Source organism: Panthera onca, chromosome A3 (genome assembly GCF_046562875.1).
Source record: "Panthera onca isolate mPanOnc1 chromosome A3, mPanOnc1 haplotype 2, whole genome shotgun sequence".
NCBI lineage: Eukaryota > Metazoa > Chordata > Mammalia > Carnivora > Felidae > Panthera > Panthera onca.
Window position 1 is genome coordinate 72,430,179 of NC_138341.1, and position 17,769 is coordinate 72,447,947.

Genomic DNA, 17,769 nt, shown 5'->3' on the forward strand with positions numbered 1-17,769 from the left:
TAAGAACAAAGCTGAAGAGCGACAACTAAAAAGGAAACAGTGAGCTCCATTCTCTGGGAAGTCGGGACAAGTAGGACCCAAGCTATTAAAAAAGACATGAAAAAATGTCCCAATACAAAAATGTCAATGATGCCAACACAGACCAAAGGTGTCGGCGGACCTTTGGAGAGTGAGTACACGTAGGGCAGCCCAGGCCACTAAAATGACCTCCTCCACCAGGAGCAGGAATACCTCTACCCCATTGAACAGTTCAATTAAACAGACTGCTGCATTTCACAGAAATCCTGTCCAGAGCAGGACAAGGGAAACCCCTGCCCTGTATTGTGGTCAGAGGGACGGAGGCGACTACAAGATATAATAATAATAATTAATAATAATAATAATAATAATAATAATAATGGCAACACATTAAGCATTTACTGTGTTCCAGGACTTCTTTCAAAGTGTTTAACATATGTTATGCATTTTAATACACACAACAGTCTTTTGGGGTCAATACTATTATTATCATCCCTGTTTTCAGATTTGGAAATTAAGACACAGAGAGGTGAGATGACTGAATAAAGTAATTCAGCTAATAAGTAGTGGAGCTGGGATTCAAGCCCAGGCAGTTGGGTTGAATACTTGCAACCTTAACCATGAAGCTTCACTTAGAACAATGGCATTGTAAGCCCCACCAAAAAAAAAAAAAAAAAAAAAAAAAGTACAAAATTCTAACATATATCAAAACTAGGATAAGAACAGCACATAAAAATGACAGAGAATGGGTATCCAGACAACTGCTGGCAGCTTTGCTTTGCTCAAAACAGAGTAGGGGCTACTTTTTTTAAATTCACTATACATGTAACTCCATCACTTAGAAGGTAGAGACAGTGGTAAGGGGACCAGACTCTGGACTCAGTTCTGTCCAGCAGACCATCTGATCTGTATATGGAAATGGTGAGAGCTATGTCATCCAATGCTGTAACCTAGGGCAAAGGCCCCAAAGTGGCATGCCCAAGGCTCACTGGGAGAGCTTGTTCTAAAAGTACAAATTCCTGGATACCACCACCAGATTCTGATTCCACAGATCTGCAGTGCACCTGGTCAGTAGGTCTGAGTCTGCATTTCTGGCAAGCAGCTCCGGTTGATTCTGAGTCAGGAGATGAAGGGGAAATGCTTTGGCAAACATTGGCTTGGACTCTAAGAAATCCAATTTCAAAGAAGTTCTGAGAAAAGAACAATATGATTCCTTTATCTACAAGAGATTGCTATAAAGGAATTCAAACTCCCAATGATAAAGGACTGCCAAAGAATAATATTCTAAATGTAAAATAAAAAAAAAAAAGAATTCCAGTGGGATTGAGCTGCTAAGGAGGCAAGAAGATTGTGTGTAACTGCACAAGGCAACAGGCATAAACCAAGAAAGTACCTAGCCCCTCCAATTCTATCATATACATGAGGAAAGAAAACTACTGAAAAAAATGGCAGCCAGTAATCCTGGCTGAGAGCTCATATGTGAAGTTGTAAATTCAGAATTCTAGAAGAAAGCACATGAGAGCAGGAGAAGCCAGAGAAGGCTCTTCCTCACGTGAAAGGGTGAGGCCACTGCTCCACCCAGCCTTTTGACTAAGCTTCTGCTAGGGAGCAAGCATTATGAGACACCCGGGGGTTTTACAAAATGAATTAAATACACTTCCCCTGTTCGATCTGAACTAAAATTAATAAGGAGACCTTATGAATTATTCTGTAATCTCTGTATTTTCTGAATTCCAGTGTTCAAACATCATGCTTCAACCCTGAGTCCTGCTTATTTATATTCTGGTTTGTCTCAGATGTGCTGTGGATTGATGGAAAGAGACCCCCACCCCCAAATATACACCACACACACACACACACACACACAGACCACAAGACAGAATTCCATGTTTGTTTTATTTAACAAAGGCTAGAGAAACCTTGCAGTCAACAGCCATGTGGAACAGGAACATCTGGGGAAGATATCTCAACTGTTTCTCAAGTCACACCCACCAGCCCACCCATGACATGGCCATGCAACTACCAGCAACCCCTTAAAGGGAAGCTAGGGTCTTGCCAGATGCTGGAGTTTAATTTGATGTTATACTATATAGCTCTTTCTCACTTGAGTATTACATCATTGTGCATGAAGGACTTACACAAATATTTCTAAGACTGTGCCTTTCAAACTTGCCTGGTTGGCTATGATTAGAAATTCACCTTACATACACCCATTTGTTCATCCAGTTCATTTAACATATACTTATTGTAATCCTCCCAAGTGCCAGGCACTACTCTAGATACAGGGGATTCTGCAAGGAACAGAACAGTTTCAAATCCTTGTGCTCATGAAGCTAACTGCTGGGGAAGGTAGATGATAAACAAGTATGTTATAATCCAGGGTCAGATGCTGATAAAGCCACAGAGGAAAAACAACTCAACAAAGGGGGATGGGAATGCAGGAATGCTGGGAGAAGGGAAGATGGTAGTTTAAATGGGCAGCCAGGAAGGGCCACACAAGAACATGTTATTTAAGCATAGCCCCCCAGGAAGAGGAAGAGGGGCCGTTTGGATATCTCAGGGTAGAAAAGTAGTAGCAATCAGTGAAACTGACATGCTGGAAGTAGCCCCAGACACCGTGTGCTCTGGTCCCATTTCTGCCTCTTGTGGGCTTTAGACAAGCCATTTTCCTTTCCGAGACTCTTCCCTTCTTTATAAAATAAAAGCGTGCCACTTGATCCTCTCCAAGTTTGTTGCAGGCTCCAACATTTCCCGACGTCTGTCTTCTGAGGAGCCTCTTGTGTCTTATTCTGAACAGATGTAGATGTTTCTATGTATATGTGTAGGTATACTTTTAAGTATGTAACATACAAAAATGGTGGAACAAAATTCCATAAGTAGTACTACCCTAATTACATGCAACACACTCCAGTATCTTCCATTTTGTCCCATTCTGTTCTATCTCATTTTGCAAAATGCCGATTGCACCCGACTAAATTGATTTCGCTATCCACTAATTCGTCTTAAAGAACTGTTTACAGGCACTGAAATCTTCTTGGTTATGGAGCCAAATATGGCAGCAACCAAAACACATACTCATCCAAGAAAAGGAAAAGCTAACTCCATACCAGAGCCTTCCTCTGCCCTCTGCTTTCAGCCTCCCAGAAAGCACACATGCCCACACAGGCCTGAGGAGGCAGAGGCAAGACTTGAGCATTGGACGGTTCTGGCCACTATTTCTGCTTCCGCCGCTGCTTTCTTTAAGCTTGAGCAGACAGCACGACGACAGTGAGACATCGCTTTCTCATCAGTAAAATGGAAATGGCAATGAGGATTAAGTCATAAAATCGATGTCGAATAGCTGGTCAAGTATCTGGCACTTAATAAACACGTAATAAATTGGTGCTGCTGCTGCTGCCAAACTAGAGTGGTGGAGGTGAAGCCAAACTAGAGCAAGAAGAAAAAAAGAGAAAAACCCAGCTCCCTCTCACCAGGTCCTCAGAATCTAAAACGTTAGACAGAGGTGAATGTTGCATACGCCAGTAATTATCTTAGTAGTAAATGTCACAGAAGGAAGAATGTGTGATTCCAAAATGTGCTGCTTTCACTGCTAAATCCTCTCTCCTCTCCCTTCAGCAAACTATATGGAAATGGGTTTGAAGAAATACAAAGTCATGCCTTCAATGGGACGACGCTGATTTCCCTGTAAGTATGTGCTATTTCCCCAGCTCATGAATAAAAATGAAATATTACTCTGGCTACCAGATCACATTCAATCTTCAGCAACTAACTCAGGACAAAAATAAACTTTCAAGTGGCTAGTCCTCAGTGTTTCACGCATGTTACTAAGCAACTGGCTGGCTAGAAACCCCAGAGCACCCTGATTTCAAAGACAGATGCAGCCCGGAGACATTCAAGTTGACAGTTTGCTAAAATATTCAACACCCTACTTTTAGTTTCATCTCACAGCCTCCCTCTCTAGCCCCTTCGCTCAGGTTGATGGCATGTTAGAGTCAACACGATTTCAGTGAAGAAATTCTTCCCCCAGCCCCCCTGCAGAGAAAACTGGCAATCCCATTTACCAGCCTAATCAGCCACAACAAGCACCCTCGCAGTCCCATCCCCCTACTGCTGGGGTGGGGCGGGTATGGGGAGCATTTTCCACAGGGTGAGGGGCCCTTGTGCTTACACCACATCGCACCCAGTCCCCAGTGTTAACAGCATTTAAGTCAAGGAGAGCATCCCTACTAACTATCCTTCATTGTTTCCCACCTCTCTTTCCTTCTATGGCTTCTTTACTAAAAGATTGGCTCATTTACAAAGCCTACTGGGGCTGGGGCCATTTGAACCCTAACAGGTAGGAGTAAGGTAACAATCACCCTACAGTTGGATACAATAAAAACTAAGCAAACTATTGAAAACTTGAGCCTGAAAAGCTCAACTGAAGCCAAAATTAAGGAAAACAAATGAAAAGACTTTTAGGATACGTTGTATCAACTGTAGTCTATACCAGTGCTTCTCATACTTTAACACACACAAGAATAAGGTGCAGATTGTTAAAACACAGATTCCTAGGCCCCACCTCCAGAGACTTTGCTTCATTGCGGCTAGGGTAGAGCTTGAGAATTTGTAATTTGAGCAAGCTTCCAGGAGATGCTGAGGCTGCCAAGTTGGGTAACATAAGTCTTTACAACATACTATTTATTTTAACTATACATATTAATTAAATACTCTAGTATATTGGTACCATGCTACAGAGCTTGGTGGTTATGAGAACAGATCTAAGAGTCACTAACTGGGTCTTAAACTCCAATGCCAGTATTTATCAGCTTGATCATGAGCAAGTTACTTAACCTATACCAACCACAGTGTTCTCATCCATGAAATAGAGCTATTAATAGGCTTATTTTGAGGATATCCCCACCAAAATGAAAAGGTCTGTTTTGTATCCTCAGTACTTAACACAGTGCCTAGCACAGAGTAGGTGCTCATTTATCATTTATTACATTGCACAGCTAATTAATTACAAATGAATGAATGAAGGAAAAATAATTACATTTTTATGCTCTTAGCCTGAGTCTGGCACATACCAAGTGCTCAAGAAATGATAGCTTCCTATCATGGAGAAAAATTTCCCTCATTTTCTTGTTGACTTGAATCTAATGAAGAGTTCACTCTAGCCAATTGAATCTGTTTCTGCCAAATTTAAATCAGAGGCATATCCTCTCCTGGCACAGTGCTTTCAGATGCCTCATGCAGTTATTCACTCAACAAGGGTTTGCCAAGCATCAGCTATGTTTGAAGGAATATGCTACATTTGGGGTGGAAATGAAAATGAGTAAGGCCTGGTGTTCGCCCCACAGGAGCTTACGGCCGAGGAAGAAGCATTGCCAGATGGTATATAAACTGTATACTAAGTAGTAACTAAAACAGAAGACAAAGTGTGATGCCTCCCCTGAGAGAAGTAAAGTCTTCTGGGATTTCAAAGGCAGAAAAGAAGGAAATTAGAGAAAGCCTCCTGAGAGATGTAGACTCTGAGCTGGGCCTAAGTTGGACAGGTAAAGACAGAAGGAAAATGCATCCCAAGCAGAGGACAACAAAGAGAATGGCCCAGAGGGGGAAACGTGTTCACAGAACAGTAAACAGTACCTTTTAAAAAGAACTAGATGTGGGTTAGGGACAAAGCAGGAAGGGCCTTAGATGCCACAGTAAAGGATTAGGACTCTCTTTTATAGAAAATGAGAGGCCGTTGAAAGTTCTGGGATGGGAATGAAGTATGAGGGTGCTTAAAGAAGGTTCATCTGTTGGCAGAAAGGACAGTGGTTGGGGTGGGGGTTGCACAGGCTAGAGACAGATATCGGCTATCTGAATAGAGGGGGTAACTGAAGGCCTTTGTGGCTGAGGTCACCTGGATGAGGGGGCAGAGTAAGAGAACTGAATATAAAATTGGGGGACACCAAGAGAGAAGGAAGAGAAGCAGAGCAAAAGCAAACAGAGTGGGAGGAAAACCAGCAGAAAACATCCTTGGGAGGTCAGAGAAAACAGGACGTCAGTCAAGAGGGCCTTCATCAGCAGTGTCCCAGCTGCATCAGGGATGCCAAAATGGGATGTGTACCTCAGAAAGTTCAACTAGTCAAGATTCTGTATCCCCCACATCTTACTGTTGCAAGAAAGAGGAAACCAAGAACACAAATCAGTTTGCCAAGAAAACAAATCAATTTCATTCATTTATTCATTCAACAAACATTAAGCATCGCCAGTATATATTAGGCACCATGTTAGGGAGCTGGGTCTGCAATGGCAGAGTGGAAAGAGTCCTTGTCCTCATGAAGCTTCTGTTCTAGCAGAAGAGACAGACAAAAAGGCAAGTAAATAAATGAACTTACTGCAGATAGGAATATATACTATGAAGAAAATAACCCATTACTGAGATCTATGAGAGTACAGGGGCTGTCTGGCTTTAGGTTAGGTGTCCAGGGATAGCCTGGCCATGGATGTAGGCTATCCCTGGGCCATGAAACGTAGGCTGAACCCAGAAGATGACAAAGAGTGCACTATGGCAATAGTGAGGGGAAGCGTATCGTGGGAAGGGGGAACAGGATGTGCAAAGGTCCTGAAGTGGCAAAGAAAAGTAGTTGTAACCTCCAGGAATTAAGAGGAGGCCAGTGTGGCTGGAGGGTCATCAACAATGGGAAACCAGTATGAGACAAACCTAGAGATGGAGAGCGAGCAAACCATGCAGAACTCAAGGGCAATGGAAAAGATTGTAAATTCTCTTCTAAGGGCAAGGAGGTCCCCTGAAGGATTGAAGGGGGGAGTAGGTTTCAAAACTGTCAAGCAAAATTTTCAAAGTGTACCTTCAACCCAGTTTCTACACCTTCCTCACAAATGGGCCTGTCCAAAGTTGTTCAGAATGATGACACCAAAGCCCTACAAAGTTCTTGAATTTTCTACCTACCTAAGTTAGGACAGGGTGGAGAGACATAGCACCAGAGGGTTGCCCTCAGACGCCTCCAGGGTTCTGAGAGTCACCCCTTGTCATTCTCAGAGCACCCCATTTATGAAAATTTTGGGTGGGGCTCGGGGGTTCTTCCACTGTGCTTCAAGAGGTTATCCTGTGTGTGCTTCTCATACCTGGAAGGCTGTGTCACTTGAGAACCTCAAAGTGACCCCTAGGAAAATGTGGTAGACGAATCTGATTTATTTTTAACCGAGTTACATACTGCGGAGTTATCAGTACACAGAAAGATCTTTTAATAAAACACGTGAAAAGTTCTGTCATGAAATTTGAGCAATTAATTTGACCTGGCTGACATGACGATTATTTGCTCACAGAGCCCCACTTCAATGATTTATGACCATAACAGAACATAATTAAAACAAACCAAATCAGGGAAAAGAGCCATAGAGGTTTGGGAAGGAAATTTTCTTTTGATTTAGATCTTAAACAGCAATTGACTCTGACAACCTCATCTCTTTGAAAGTAGAAATACACCCAGGGGATAGGACTGTGTGAGACTGACGGGTGCATTCTGATGGAAGGGCTGAGGATTTCTGAGGAGAACGCTTAGTAGAAGCATGTGGAAAACAGCCACCCAGGGAGTGAGATGCAGGGGGGGTTGCAGTTTTTAAATGGCAGGGGTGATGTGGAGACATGCAGAAAGACAATGAAGAAGATGGAGAGCTAGGAGACGAACCAGGTGATTGCCTATGCCTCCCGCAAGGGAGGGGAGAGTGAGTGTTGGTCTATTTGTTTGCCATGTAACACTGTAACAGTGATGCAGGAGAATCCTGCTATGCTTCAAATCATCACATGGACAATGGATGCATTTTCCAGAATGCCCTGAGTCACCACTCTTCTGTTGTAGAAAGAAAGTGCTCAAAAGAAGGCTGGCAAGCCTGAGCCCAGGGACCCCTCTCCCAGCTCCCTCGTCCACCCAGAGAGGGGCCTGGGCTTGGAGACACCAGCATCAGGGCCCAGAGAGCAGGCTGCTCAGCAGCACCAAGCTGAGCTATTCCTGAACAGTTCACCCTGAGCTGCTTAGAGCTCAAGGAACAGAAGCCTCGGGTAGCTACTGCGTAGCAGCGTCTGGTCGTGCCACAGCCTTAACAGCAGTGGTCCTCAACACGCACACCTGAGGACTATCATGTACCCAACACGGAACCCCAACTGGGGCATGCTGGGTGTAGGGCAATTTTCTGCACAGGCTGTCCTTCCTCCCCTCTCCTACCCAGTGAGAATGCATATCTGAAAAGGGTAACTTTGAATGGACCCTACTTTTTCTTTTCAAGTAAAGTATTTGCAAACTTCAGCATATTGCTATTAACCAGCTCTGAGGCCTCCAAGGTCAGGGCAGCTGAGCACCTGATACAGAGCAGGCTGCGCCTCCACCCTTCAGCCTTGAACACTGGAGCAGCACTTCCATCCCCGCCCAGCTGTGAGGTAGCAAACCTTCTCGACTCCAGAACAGGAAAGGGTGAGGACTTGAAGCTGCAGGACAAAGCGTTCTACTGAGTGAGGGGGAATCTGCAGGGGAAAGGTGGGCCCAGACGTACACGTCGACAGTTTTACAATAAGCCTGGCACCAGCATGTCTTTTCCCCTTCTTCTACAATCCCCCTTTTCCCTCTACAGGCTGAGCACCGCACAGGCAGGCTGCTCTAAACGCACACGCAGCGGTGACTGTTAACCCACGAAGTGCCAACCCCACTAAGAACACTGTCCTTCCCCACAGGGAGCTCAAGGAAAACACACACCTGGAGAAGATGCACAATGGAGCCTTCTGGGGGGCCACGGGGCCTAGCATCTTGTGAGTACAGTGGTGCTGCCTCCCCTCCCCACCCAGTGGTCCAGCCACACTGTCCCCAGCCCGGTTTGTGACAGTCAGCCTCTGCATGGGAAAGGGCTGCCGTTAACCAATAACACTAACTGGGGGCACTGAAATGACAGAAATCGATGGTCTCCGTTCTAGAGGCTCAGAGTCTGAAATCAGGGTGTCGGCAGGCTCGTTCCTTCTGAGGGATGTGAAGACAGGATCTATTCCCGGCCTCTCTCCTTGCTGCTGGTCCTTCCTTCTGGTTGTGACAACGTAACTCCAGCCTTAACGAGGCATTCTCTGTGTGTACCTACCTGCCTGTCTCTGAATTTCCCTCCTATTATAAGGATACCAGTCATCCTGGATCAGGGCCCATCCCAATGACCTCATTTTAACACGATTACCTCCGTGAAGATTTCATTTCCAAATAAGGTCACATTCAGAAATACTGGGGCATTAGGACTTCCACGTGAATTTGGGGGAGACACAATTCAGTGTGTAATACCAGGTATGGAGGTCCACCTCATGTGCTAGCACAGGGAAGGCTGCCCACCTGGCATCCACTCGTGGGCATCCAAGGCCAGAGATCAGACTTTCCCGTGGCACTTGTCCAAACAGAGCTGAGCTACTGTGCATCAGGCTCCCTGAGGAGGCAAACAACAGAACCAAGTTTCCTCAACTCTTGGTAGTTTCATGTGAGGACATGCGAGAAAGTGTAAAGGAACAGGAAACTGAATCAAGAGTCTCCTGACAAAGCCTTGGAAAGCCTGAATATCCCATAGGAAACAACTGTAGCTGTAGTCAGGCTTCGAGCAAAAAGACAACAGGGTTCCAGAGGCTCTGCAGCTCTAACCTGGGGTGACCTCATCTTTCTTCCACAGAGGTGCCAGGCCCTTTACTCCCTACTCTAGTATGCTGTTACTCATTCACTCAACAAACACTGATTGAACACATCCTGTTTACCAGGCAGCATGCCGGAGAGACTGGTGAGCATAATAGCTCTGGTCCCTGCCTTTAAAGAGATTAGAGTCACCGAGGGGAGACAGCAATAAATAGGCAAACAAGTGGGTGATTTTGAAATTAGGAAAGTGCTAGAAGGAGAGTGAACAGTGCAATCCAGTTCATTTGCTTGCTTATTCATTCACTCATTCATCCATTCATTTATCCCATAACGATTTTGTAAGTCCCTACTGTGTGCTAGGTACTGGATTAGGCAGAGAGAGAGAAACAGAGCATAAGAAAAAGATGTCTGCCTTCCTTCACAGAATGGGGGAAGACAGACGAGGATCAAATAAGTAAATAAAATATGTAGTATGCAGATGTAGGCGCTGGTTGTGAGGGAGAAAAATTCAGTTGGCTGAAGGAGGAGTTCTAGGGAGAGGGAGTTACCATTTTAAAAAGGATGGTCAGGGAAGACTAACCTGAAAAGTGTCATTTAAGCAAACGCCTGAAATAAGTGAGGGAGCAAATTATGTAGGTATTGACAGGAGGGGCATTCTAGGTAGAGGGAAGGGCAAAGCAAAGGCCCAGAGGCAGGAACTTGCCTTGTGTAATGGAAGAAAAGAAAGGGGGCCAGTGTGGCAGAGCAAGCAAAGAGGAGAGTTCTAGAACATAAGGACAGAGAGGTGGCAGACAGCTGGGTCGTGAAGGGCCTTGTGACCATTATAAGGACTTTACCTGTGTTCTGAGATGACATGAGGCTTTACAGTTTTGATCAGGGGAAGGAATGAACCAACCCAGTAATTCTTAATCCTCGAGCTCCTACCAGTATCAACTCATGATTTTGTCTACTTTCCAACTCCCACCATTATTAATCCCAACTCTATTTCTTAGTTCTTGCCCCTATCAACTCCTAAATACTTCTTAACCCTTATTTGCTACCAACTCTTGACTCTGCTTCCTACCCTGCCACTGTCAACCTCTGTGCTACTTCCTAACCCCCACTACTGTCAACCCCAGACAGCATCCAGTTCCTAGCCCACAGCACTGTCAACCCCTGACTTCACCTAATGCCCAGCTCCTGCCAGTATCCATTCTGACTCTACTTCTTAATTCCTGCAACCATCAACCCTTGACTCTGTTTACTTCCTAATTCCTGCCACAAAAACTCCAGACCTTCTCAATTTCCTAACTTCCATCACTCTCAATCCTCAGTCTCTCTCTACTCAACCTCATATTTTTGCTTCCACTACCTCATGGCTCATGCCAAGTGTTTTCTCTGCTGTGTCTCAGCTTCTGCCACCCTACCGCACAGGTCCTGTATGTCTCATGTTCAAAGTACACCAGACTTATAATCGTACAGGTTGGTTGAAGACTTTGCAGTCTAGCACACCCTGTAGGCAGAGCTCTTAGAGCAAGCTGGCTACCAACCCAGCCACTAGATAGCCAAAGAGAGTTGCCTCTGGGTCAGACACAGTATATGATGAAGTTAGTGTGGTCGTAAGACACCCTGCCTGCTAGTCTTTGCCTGAAGAGCTGCTTGGTCCACCTGCTTAGAAATAACTGCGAGTACTGGAGACACTGGCCCCGTCTTGGCCAGAACAGTTGGACCAGACCTAGTCTTATTTCATTAAGCAGCTGTTCTCATTACACGCTTAGAATGTAAATGGTGTCTAGGAGCGTTCCTTCCACCCACAACCCAAAAATACTTCCCCACTGGTCTTCTACTGAGACTGAAAATATATTATCAGAAATTTTACTCCTCCATGATAAGACCTTGCCTTTTCTACAATCCTAATTTAAAATATATACCCCCCTCAAAAAAAAAAAAACCCATCAGACACACACAAGTTGTGTGCTGTATCCCTAACACATCCAGGATAACTCTATAAAGCAGGATGAGAACACTGGTTACCTAAATCAATGAGTACACAAAAGCAGCAGTAATCTGAAGCCCCTGAGGTAAATTCTGCTGTCTTAACTGTTCCACCAAAGGCCCACACTAGCCATCGCTCCATGTTGTCAAGTTCATCTATCAGTCATCTATTGATCCCCTCCCATGTGCTGGGCACTAAGCATTGGGACAATTTTCTGAGGGGGACTGTGCTGCTGGAAAAGTTTCATGGGGGCATCAGCAGCAACCACTTAGGAGATAGGCAGGATTTCAAAATTTCCACGGACTCTTCTTCCTCTTCACATTTAACTTGTTCTCAGACATTATCTCAAGTCTAGAAAAGCCAAAAAGTTTGGGACCTTGTTTACAAAACCTAAGCTTTCCACACAGTTCTGCTTGCCCGGCCAAGTGCTTGCTTGCTTGCTTTGGACTGGTGAATCCAGCTTGCCTTTAGAGAAGGTGCAGTCTGCATCCCAGGCAGATGACAGCTAAGGCCATAAGCAGCTCCTAACAGTATAAGCAATCTGTGCTTCATGAAAACCTACCCTGTGGGGCTTGAACAAAGACGGAGGCATCTGAAGCCCTGAGTATTTCCCCCTGGGATACAGCACAAAAGCTGAAGTCACTGCATGTGTCTACTGTCTCACAAAGCAAGTAGTTATTTCATGCCTGCTAAGTGGAGAGAGGGAGGAAGGAAGGGGGGTGGGGGAGAAATGCTAATGAATGTATGACAGGTGTAAGGAGTTACACTCAACCTTGAAAGGAATAATGGGGTGCATATGAGGAAAAAAACACGGCGTAGATTTTGAATTTTTATCTTAATGAGAGTAACTGAATGGAGAATTAGGGGGAAGGCAAGATGGAAAAAAGATTCCTCAGAACCTAGAACAGTACTATTGCTGACAGGAGGTTTCATCCTATACAGTAAATAAAAAGGCTTGCTCCTTTCTATTTTTCAGGGATATTTCATCCACCAAATTGCAAGCCCTGCCTAGCTATGGGCTGGAGTCCATCCATACACTCATTGCCACATCATCCTATTCTCTAAAAAAACTGCCATCAAGGGAAAAATTCACCAACCTCCTGGATGCCACACTGACTTACCCCAGCCACTGCTGTGCTTTTAGAAACTTGCCAACAAAAGAGTAAGTAAAAAAAGAAAAAAAAAAGAAAAGAAAAAAAGGTAGTGCCTGCCAACCTGTGGCAGAAACAAATTTCAAAAAAGTCAACTGGTCGACAGCTTCCTGCCCCTTCACTCCCTGCTCTAGATCAGCTCCAAAGCCATGGGGTCACTTTCAGAGACACAAGAAGAAAATGAGCCATCCTGTTTCTTCCCGAAAACTGATTTCAGTCAATTCACCCTGCAGCTACAAGACCTTTGTAGCCTATTCCAGGATAACTGAATTATAATAACCTTAATTTAGGCTATAATTGCAGTTGCAAAATAGAGTATGAAACTGACATCTTAAAGATCAATTAGCTCTAATCCTTATCAGAGAGCATCATTTTTAAAGAAGGAGGGAAGTAGGCTCAAGAGAGTAAATTTTACCTAATGTCTAAATCCTTAATAATAAAAAAAAATGGACACAAAACTCTACAGAGGCTTTTTTTAAAGCTATTTCTCTCCCAGCAAGAAGACCATCTTTCATTTCAGAACAGAATTCTTGCTCTCTAAGGATTAGCTCAGTGCCTGAACAAAAAGGGCACAAGCTCCTGGCTGATTTGAGTCCAGTGGGGGGCATCTTACTGATTCCACTGATACATTTCAATCCAGAATGGAATGACAGGGTGTGCATGATTTCATTCTTTTCTTAAAGATTGTTTTCCAGAATTTTTTTTTTAACTAAGATGCATAATAAGAAATACCTCTTTTTACGCTGCAAACCAGTACACATCACATAGGTAACAAATAAAACAATACTTAACTTTTTTACATGTGTGATACACACAGATTTTTCTTATCTATTTTCTCTACTTTATTTCATGTTTGTTTGTGTTTTTAATGCTAGTCTTGTGCACTTTATTGTTTATACGACCCACCAATGGGTCACAACTCACTGTTGGGAAAACATCTGCCCTAACGTGTTATTACACAGCCTAAGAAGATATTCTCAATTAATTAGATGAGGCACTGGAAGAGTGACACTAGGATGCTGCTATTTTTGTGTGGAATCAACCTATTTATAATGAATCAACCAACAACATATTACTGTACATCTACTTTGTGCCTTGCAGAGGTATGTGAAGCTAGATCTGAAGCTTTTGATGTAACCAAGAAGACAAAGTACTCGGAGGGCCATGCATCATTAACTGAGCTTCAAAAAAATATTAATTGAGCACTTATCTAGTTCCAGACATTGTGCAAAAGTCTGAAGATACAAAAATAACTAAGAGCTCATTCCACCCAGGAAAATCACAAACAGCTGTGTGGTGGTAATACACAAGAGAGCCGATGTTTAAGTACAATATAGCAAATGTAATGGTAGAGCTCAGAACATAACAGAATACTCTGGGAGCACAAAGGAAGAGTTTCTAAACAGCAACAGAACTTACAGAAGACTTCCTGAAGAAATGACTTCCACTGAGTTTTGGAGAAGGGCTAAGAGGTGGCTAGGCAGGTGTGGGTAAAACCATGCTGAGAAGACAAGATAGCTCATGTGAAAGCACAAAGGCAAGAGACAAAGGATGGAAATCCCTCAGAAAAACTGGAACAAGATGACTTATGGGTACATGGAGGACACAGAGGGAGACAGGTTGTGATGGGCTCTGAGTCCTGGGCCAGGTTGTTCAGAGGATGGGGAACCACTGACGAATTCAAAGCAAAATTACTCAAATTTGCTTTTGTCAAATAACACTCCAGCAGCTCTGGAGGATGGCTTGGAGGTGAGCAAAGCTGGTGAGACCGATTAGGAGAACAATACAGACCCTGGTTTATGATAAGGCTGATTCTGGACACGTCAAATTTTGTGGCAAAGAGGGCACATCCCTTCTGAAATTACTGGCATATAAAAAGCTAGTTCAGGGGCTTTTTATTCTAGTACATGAAAGAGACTACCTCTGGGTAAAAAAGGTGGGGAGAGGATTATGCAGTTGTAGGCCAGTATCAAAGTGAGATAGGAATACAGTCACACAGAGGTTGTCTTGATTGGGATTACAAGCTTTAAGTGACTCCCTCTATATCCCTAAAGCTCGAAACCTTGGATGCTAGGGAGATGGGACAGCCTGAAGCTGGGCCAGTGGAATGTTTATGTAAACTCTAAGTCACCCCCCTGCCCTGCAGCTGCTGAGCCTGGATAACACACACAGCTGCCTGGGCAGATGGTCCCAAAGACCTCCTTGGTATCTATGATTAAAATTTTTAAAAAGAGTAGATGGAACTCAGCGCTATGAACTGAAGGCTAAGAACAACCACATTTCCTGTTAACTATAGATTGTTTCACACACAGTATCTCTAGGTATCAGATACAGAGCCAGCGTCAAAACACACACACACACACACACACACACACACACACACACACACACTTTGTCCAAATTTGAGGATTTATAAGGCTGACTCAAAATAACAAGCTGATTAATTTTTGAAAGTGAGTCCAGTAGGTCAAATAGTTCTGCTATATTATCCACCTTCCTGCTTTGCATACAAAGTTGTTTGTATAAGGAATTATCTTGTTAATGCTGGAGAAGAATAACATAGAAATTTCTAATTTAGACTGCCTCATTTCTCCTTCCTCCTTAGGAAAGGTTGGGTTTCTCACCACCTTCTCTCCTTCCCTCTATTTCTTCATCCAGTTTTCCTTTGTGCCTCCCTTTGGTTTCACCTTAGGAATATAGTAAGTATAGGCCCCTTTTAATTTATTGATACTTCTTCCCTTTCCATTAGGCTAAGCTTCTTGCAATGATGGAGGAGTAGAGAACACCCACATATATTTCTGCACATAAGGAAACAAAGCAGAAAATTCACATCATCATGTCAGGTCCAGTCTCTTCAAATCCTCACAGAAAATATTTCCCAGTTACAATTCAAAGCCATGAATTCTGAATGGCTATTTGTTCATCACGAACAATGTGGTAAGGAGAGTGGGGAGGAGCAAACCCTCATATACCATAAGGGTAGTTTTTAATAAGCATCGAAAAATCTGTGATTCAATATGACCAATTTAAGTTTTTTCATCTCTGGAGCCCACACAAAACACTTAGCATGCAGAAGCATTTTATCTAAGCTGGAAGCCCTCTAATGACAATGCCAAAGCCTTCCCTCTTTCCCGGGAAAATGTTTCAGTCAGGACAATGGTGCAGAACACGACTGGCGTAATGGGCAAAGAATTTGGATGAACAAAGCATAAATAGACATGATCATGTTTAGTTTAAAGACCAAAGGCTCAACTGCTTTTTTTTTTAAACCTCTTTTCTTTCAGGCAGAATTTTTCATTTTCCATTTTTGAAAACTTTTCCAAACAATGTGAAAGCACAGCAAGGAGACCAAATAATGAAACACTGTAAGTATTTGCATGCAAAGAAACTCAGGAAACCATGTCTCGTTCTGTGTGCACCTTATTATTATCAGTGCCAATGCTTTTCTTTTGATAAAAGTCTTCATTGGAGGGATGTTTGCAAAGCACTTTTTAATAGATTTAAAATGGGAATTTTTTCTTTACAAGTGGCATCCAGTTGAACAGACATTTAACTGTTTAAAAAAAAACTCTTTAAAAAAATGTATCTACACATTCATTCTATAATTAAATTCTCCAAAGAAATTAAAATTTTTATTTGCAGGTATTTTGAGGTCACTTAGGGCTTGTTAAAATGACTTCATTTAAAAAAAATGACTTCATTTTTAGGAATTTTCACTAGTCAGTGGTCAGCATTCCACAAAGATTAACTGATTGCAAACACGGCTTCTAGAAGCAGTCACTTCCTTTCAAAGAGATTCAGGCCACCTTGACTACTATGCTCTGGAGCTTAAAATTATTCAACCTCAATGCTATCACTAACATACACTGGATGGGAGATCCGTTTCTATTCTACTGACTGACTTTTTTAACATTTTTCCTGGCTGCCTTGGCATTTCACCTACCTTCAAATGTAAAAGATCATGCCTCAAAAGATACTCCCAGCGTCCCTAGGCCACATTTACTGTGATTTAGAAGTTTTATTATTCCCCCCATGTGTCCTTCAGGCTACAAAACCTGATACCCTTCTAAAACACCTTGCCATTCTCCATTCCCTCTTCTACATCTTTTTTCTTTTCTCTTGTTTTTTTTTTTCCCTATCAATCTGCAAGTTATGTAGAGGCAGCAGGGTGGTATGTTGGAAGGACCTTGGGCTTTGGGGCTTCTCAAAGTTGGATGTGAATCCTTGGCAGTAATGTTCCTGTAACACTGGGTATCCCTGGACAATAATTACCTTTTTTGAGACATTTTCCCTCATCTGCAAGGGACAGCAGAGATATCATTTGGCTTTCAGAGCCATAAAAGTGAAGAGAGTTGTTACAAAATGCAACAGCATCTGGGGTACATTAGAAATACCATACTCTGTATCCTTTTTTCTTTCATTTAGGTCCAACACCAACTGTCCTCCAGTGTTCTTTTTCCTCACCCTCCCTGCTCTTGTCTGGATGGTCTGTCGGTCACCTTCCATTAACTCTTTTGCAACCTGTGGCTTTTTCCTCATCAACAGGAAACACTTCTGGCTGGAGTCATTGGTAGCCTCAAGGGGTAGTTTTGGGGACAAGAGACGTTAGCCCACTCTCAATCATCCTCATCAGCCCCACCCCAAGCCTTCCCAAAGAAGTCTACAGTCTTGAGTTTCCTATGCTAACACTGCTGTAAAACAAATCCCCTAATGTCCAGCATCCCCAAAACTATGTGAAATTAGTACATAAACTCTAGGTAAAAAGAGTGTGCTCCCTGTGAAATCCCCTTGCCCCCTTTCCCACCACAATGCTATTCCTAAACCCCTGGAGGTGAGAAATTCTAGAGTCAGTCACTAAGCCCTACCTACTCTCCCCAAGGTATCAGTGTCCTTGCTCTTATTTATGGCCGGTCCCTTTGTTCTCCTACAGTCCCCGTCTTCCTCCTGTCTTTGTTCACTGCAACTGGAGTGGCCCCTCCTTCCTCTGACT

General features: G+C 43.4%; 1 protein-coding gene across 2 annotated transcripts in view; it reads left to right on the forward strand.

Moving 5' to 3' along the window:
- The window catches only part of LHCGR (luteinizing hormone/choriogonadotropin receptor), a 121,282-nt gene that overhangs the window by 32,346 nt on the left and 71,167 nt on the right, over nucleotides 1-17,769 (forward strand). For both annotated transcript variants that reach the window (XM_060606365.3, XM_060606348.2), the window contains exons 7-10: nucleotides 3,634-3,702; nucleotides 8,732-8,806; nucleotides 12,605-12,790; nucleotides 16,064-16,144. In XM_060606365.3, the coding sequence (XP_060462348.1) occupies nucleotides 3,634-3,702; nucleotides 8,732-8,806; nucleotides 12,605-12,790; nucleotides 16,064-16,144 (411 nt within the window). The remainder of the gene's footprint in view (nucleotides 1-3,633; nucleotides 3,703-8,731; nucleotides 8,807-12,604; nucleotides 12,791-16,063; nucleotides 16,145-17,769) is intronic.